This window comes from Cebus imitator, unplaced genomic scaffold (assembly GCF_001604975.1).
Source record: "Cebus imitator isolate Cc_AM_T3 unplaced genomic scaffold, Cebus_imitator-1.0 Scaffold76, whole genome shotgun sequence".
NCBI classification, from domain to species: Eukaryota; Metazoa; Chordata; class Mammalia; order Primates; family Cebidae; genus Cebus; species Cebus imitator.
In genome coordinates this window covers 2,398,219-2,404,241 of record NW_016107391.1, presented here as the reverse complement: position 1 = coordinate 2,404,241, position 6,023 = coordinate 2,398,219, and the positions used below count along the sequence as shown (strand labels likewise).

Sequence of the window (6,023 nt, the reverse complement as noted above, 5' to 3'; positions counted from 1 at the left end):
AAGACTGATTCAGTGCCTGGACCCTGAAATTGAGATTCCCAGAACAATCCCTTCCACTGATAATTTAGCACTCTGTTACGGCTCAGGGTCTTGCTGCCAGTAGGTGAGCACCCTATGCCTGATCAGTGCTGGTGGAACTGGTGAGACAGAGGTTCCTTAGCCAGGGAGCCTGTGAGGGAGGCCTTAGACTGAGGCTGCCACAGCATCCGCAGGTCCAGCTCTGCCTTTGCCTCATCTATGGTATAAGGAAAATGATGATTCCTGTGTCCCAGGTGTGATGACAATCGAGAGAGATCATGGCTACGTAGACAAATCCACTGATCTAGGAGTTCTGGTCAACCCTCAGTAACACATCAATCTTCGGAAGGAAATTAAGACTTTTCCTCACTTTTCATCTTAGCACTTATCTAGAGTTTTTTTTTTCTTTTTTCTTTTTTGTTTACCATGAACACAACTTAGGTTTTCCAACATCCAACCACAATTCCCTACTCACAAATAGCATCCACAGGTTTAACCTAAGCACAGGCATTTGGGTCCCCATGTCCATATTTTGGTCACTTCTTTGAGATCTGTGGTTGACCAATGTCCAAGTGCCTTCCTGGGTGCCATCTCATGGAATTTTTCCAACGATACCCAAAGATGGGTAGGAAAATGGTAACTTCCCATTTTAAGGAAGAAGAAACAGACTCCAGGGGGCTACACAACTGACTGGAGGCTCAGGGTCCCAGAAGCCACTGAAGGTGGAGTTGGAATCAAACTCATGCTGCAACCCCATACCTTGGAGCTCTTTCCCTAAAGGACACCATGAGCTACCATGGTCCTGTCAACACTTAACCCTCTAGACACCAGAAGACTCAGGATATGAATTGAACATCAGAGTATTTATGAGCAAGGGTTCAAATTCTTGCTCTCCTTACCTAGGGTAGTGCTTTGTGCTAATTCCCTAACCTAAGCGTTCTCCATTGTAAAATAGAGAGGTTAAAAAAATAATACATGGCACAATCCTGAGTGATCTAGAAACTACTACCAAGCAGGGTTTTTAAACTAGCTAACATTTTTAGAAGCTGACAGTGCTCCAGACACATTCTCGCAGGGGATAGCACTAGCTGGGCTCATCCCAGGCTCAAAGTGAGGTGTGTCCAACCTCTGAGCCTAGCACAACCCCCTTTTCCTTCCTGCCCTGCTGTGTGAGTTATTATTCATCCTTCCAGATCCTCACCCTCTTGACTACTCTAATTGCAAACACAGTTCCCAATTATATGCTCCAACCCAGGCAAACAAGAGACAGAAAAACACTTGAAAGCCCTCAAAAGTCAAGAAGCATCAAGGTGCTGGGAACATGACCCCTCTGGCCCAGGTGTTGAAATGTAGGTGCCTTTAGCCCCTCCCTTCTCTCAACCCCAAAACAGCTATCCAGACTCAATAGGGGCTTCAACCACATGCAGTTTGGTCTCTAGGGTACCAGGTCTTTTTTATTCAGCCTCCACATTGCCCAGCACATTGGTCTATCAATGTACCAAGAAAAGGTTGCCCCGTCCCCCTTCCTTTGAAGCATTTTAAGACAAAGTACATTTTGATCTATCAGAAACAAAATACATTTGATCTCTGAAGAGCCAACTGCTCTTCAGACTCTACCTCTGGGCCATTCCAACCTCCATGGTTGCCTCCACTGTGACATAAGATGGGTCCCCTAAGAGGGGCTCATGTACTGGTCCATGGTGGCTGCTCCAGAGACAGGTATGTCCAATGACTGCTCCCTCAGGAAATGATACCATCCTGTCTCTTGAGGCAAAAATAGCTGGGAATCATCTTCAATTCTTGCTTCTCCTTGGTCTCTATGCCCACCCCATTTTATGCTGGGTCAACTCTACCTCCAAAATACATCCCAAGCCTGCCTGACTCTCCCCATGTCCACTGTCTCCTCTCTAGATTCAGCTGTCATCCATACTCACCCTGGCTCCTGAGAAGCCCCACAACTGGTCTATCTCTTGGGCCTCTGGGACTCTGTTTGTTGGGGTTTGAGAATAGAGCATTCCATCCACAGACTCCCTTGCAGCTAGGTTGGCTATGTGAGCACATACCTGCTGGTAAAATGTGAGTGGAAATGATGGACACAAAATTTACATCACTTGCTTAAAAGGAAATTGCTTCCTGGGATTCCCTCTCTTGCTCCCTTTTTTGTGGGTTAAATGCAGGCTTGGAGCAGTGCCAGCTCTGACCATACTGATGGGCACAGAAACCTAAAGGAAGGTGAACAATAGGGTAGAAGGAGTTTCAGTCCCAGAAGGATCTTGCAGAGTAGAGCTGCCTACCAACCTGGATCTCACTGGTGTGAAGAGAAGAGACTGGAGGATTGCAAGGCAAGAAGCAGAAAGATCCATGTCAAGACTTACAGAAACCTATGCAAGAGATAACAGCATTGGTAAAGGTGATAGCATTGGAAATGGTGAGATGTGCTCAAATTCCTTACATACTTTGAAGATACCAATAATTAGATTTCCTGATAAATTCTACTTAGGGCATGAGTGAAAGAAACACCTCAAACATGATGCCAAGGTTTTGGCTTGAGCAACTGGAAGGACGAATGGCCACAAACTGAGAGGGAGGAAAACTGAGGGTAGAGCCTATATTTGGAGAAAAACTGAGAGTTAAATTTTGAACATTCTTAAGAGTGGAGATTACCAGAGCCTAAACATGAGGTCAAGGCTGACTGGATTTGAATCCTGACTCTGACACTCAACTTCATTATGTTGATCAAGTTACTTAAATCCTCTGTGCTACAGTGATCTCACCTACAAAACAAAGACTAACAATAGCCTCCATCACATAGAGCTGATACAAGGAGGAAACATGTGCATTCCAGACTTTCTTTGGTGCTGTTTGATTCTTCAAGAAGGCTCAGAACATTTGAGATCAGGAAGAAATCTTCCCTCACCCCCACATCTGCTTATCCCATCTCAAATAACACTAAGCCCCCAAGATTTTGAAAGTAGAGATGTGGCTGTCTGCTGTGGTCTGAGGACAGCTGTGAGGAAGCTTTCAAAGCAGCTGGTAGAGGCATATAACCAGAACATTTTCTTCACCTCAGGTTCCTGGCAAAACAAGGCCTGCAGTTAGAAGGGAAAGGTTTTAATTACCAAGCCACCTGTCCAGCCATCTGAAGCCAACCCAGCCCTTGGGCTGGTTCCCTGTGGGCAGCGGGGCATTTAGGGGAACCATGCTCATAGCCCCTAATGTCTTTCATATTTCATATCCCTGTATAATCAAGCAGAAAATTAACAGCTCTCAAAAACAGGCTCCTGTCACTGTTCCCCTTCCCCATTTGTTACTAAGGATAGAGACAGACATTGAGGGTTTAGGTCACAAAAACTTGAATTCCATCCTTTCCTTTCATGAGATCAGGATGAGGTGACCTCTAAAACCAAATGATCTTACGTTCTCCAAAGCTAACTATATCCCCCCAAACTCCCCTCCAAATGGAGATAAGCAGTTTCCAAATTATACATTGTCCATTGACTTTTTTAGACTTATAAATATATGAAAGGTAAGTTGGTTATATTCAAACTTATAAAATAAGAAGCAAAATTAATAGAAATTCACCAGCACCATGACTTACTCCTATAATCCCAGCACTTTGGGAGGCCGAGGCAGGTGGATCACTTGAGGTCAGAAGTTCCAGACCAGCCTGGCCAACATGGCAAAACCACATCTCTACTAAAAACACAAAAATTAGCCAGGGATGGTGGCATGTGCCTGTAATCCCAGCTACTCAGGAGGCTGAGGCAGGAGAATCACTCAAACCCGGGAGGCAGAGGTGGCAGTGCACCAGCAGCGCCCCTCTGCCCTCCAGCTTGGGAGATAGAGTGAGATTCTGTCTCAAAAAAAATAATAATAATAATAATTCCTGACTCTCAACTTTAAAAAAGAATGAATGAATGAACAGAAGCAAGAAAAGTAAAAGTAATGAGCAATTTTGGGGAGTGCCATTTATTTATGCCATATATCAACATACTTTCCAAATGTGGTTTGTTTGTTTGTTTAAGATTGAGTCTTGCTCTGTCGCCCAGGCTGGAGTACAGTGGCACGATGTCGGCTCACTGCAACCTCCACCTCCTGGGTTCATGTGATGCTCCTGCCTCAGTCTCCTGAGCAGCTGGGACTATAGGCACCTGCCACCACGCCTGGCTAGTTTTTGTATTTTTAGTAGAGATGGGGTTTCACCATATTGGCCAGGATGGTCTCGATCTCCTAACCTCATAATCTGCCTGCCTTGGCCCCCCCAAAGTGCTGGGATTACAGGCATGAGCCACTATGCCCAGCCGGTTTGTTTTTGTTTTTAAAGAAATAGAGGCCACAGAAGAAAATGAACCCAAGTAGATGAGGTGTCAGGATCAAACTGCAGAGGATGGAAGAGATGTTCGTTATTCATTAAAGCAGTCTCTACTTCTTCTTGGGCGCTTCACTAGATTATACTTCTCACCTTCCTTGCAGTAAGCTGCAGCCATGTGACTGAGTTCTGGCAGAAGTGACGAGTGTCACTTCCAAGCCCGGACCACTAAACCTGTCATGCATAATCTACCACACCCTTTACTCTTCTGCATGGCCTTGGAAGCGACATGTTGAAGATGGTAGAGTCACAAGATGGAAGAAAGCTGGGAGCTTGAACCACTGCTTAGAGGAAAGCCACCTGCTGATTAGAACATCCAGTGAGAAATAAACATGTGTGTTAAGCCACCAAAATATCTTTTAGTAGCAGCTAGGGTTACATTAATATACAGCTCAAATATTACCCATGTCCCTCCATGCAGCCTCACTCTGCAATTTGCAAACACTGAATTTTCCTAAGACCATGTCAGAGGTTATCAGTCTAAGTCAATCAACAGACGAATGCAATCAACACATTATACCTGTGTTAGCCCTGTCCATCTCACTCTCATAAATTATTTAACTGACAGGTGATATTCTCACTAGAAGTGCATTATTCCATAAAACAGCATACATCAAGAACATGCCGTCATTTTTTTTTAAAAAAAAAAAAGAAACAAATTAATTTAGCAAGATACGAGCTCCTAAAGAAATAACAGGGGGGAAGCTGAGTGCTGAGACCTAGGGCTAAAGCTGGGAGACTGAAAAAATGCAGACCACCGGGGCATTACTCATTTCTCCGGCTCTGATCCGCTGTTGTACCAGGGGTCTAATCAGGCCTGTGTCTGCCTCCTTCTTGAATAGCCCAGAGAATTCATCTAAACAGCCTTCCTACAGAAGCTCCCCACTCCAGGTGGCCCGACGGGAGTTCCAGACCAGTGTTGTCTCCCAGGACATTGACACAGCAGCCAAGTTTATTGGTGCTGGGGCAGCCACAGTTGGTGTGGCTGGTTCGGGGGCTGGCATTGGAACGGTGTTTGACAGCTTGATCATTGGATATGCCAGGAACCCATCTCTCAAGCAGCACCTCTTCTCCTACGCCATTCTGGGCTTTGCCCTGTCTGAGGCCATGGGGCTCTTCTGTTTGATGGTTGCCTTCCTCATCCTCTTCGCCATGTGAGGCTCTGTGGGGTCACCTGCCTGTCCCTGCTGTGGCGGCTCCACACCATTCCTGGTGCTGGGGTGTGCTAAGCTTTACCATTAAACACAATGTAAATTAAACAACTCAATTAGTATGCCATGGTAGTGTGCCACAGAGAACATTCCCTCTGCCAATTGGCTGTGAGCTCCATGAGGGCAGGGACGTGCTTCTTCCTGCCACAGGGCTACTCTCTCTGCCTGAAATGCTCTGCCCCTCCTCACCCTCGCCCTCACTGTCTCCTCGGCCTGGTTATTCTTACTCCTCTTTCAGAGTTCAGCACAAGAATTTCTCCCAGGTATCTGTTTTACTGTATCAGAGCACTGTGTACCTTTCCTTCTGTGCAGTTACACATTTCTATGTGTGACTTTCTTCATATCACCTGTCTATAGCTAAACGCATCCTATTTATTTGAACACGTGCTAATCATCTGTCTCCCTACAACCCTGCCAGGAGCCTT

The 6,023-nt window shown here is 45.6% G+C and overlaps 1 protein-coding gene across 1 annotated transcript; it reads left to right on the top strand.

Annotated features, from left to right (window-relative positions):
* Positions 1 to 5,085: 5,085 nt before the first annotated feature.
* LOC108307096 (ATP synthase F(0) complex subunit C1, mitochondrial-like) lies at positions 5,086 to 5,638 on the top strand. Its single transcript, XM_037739897.1, has one exon. The coding sequence runs from the start codon at positions 5,135 to 5,137 to the stop codon at positions 5,543 to 5,545; it is 411 nt and encodes a 136-aa protein (XP_037595825.1). The 5' UTR covers positions 5,086 to 5,134; the 3' UTR covers positions 5,546 to 5,638.
* Positions 5,639 to 6,023: the final 385 nt, after the last annotated feature.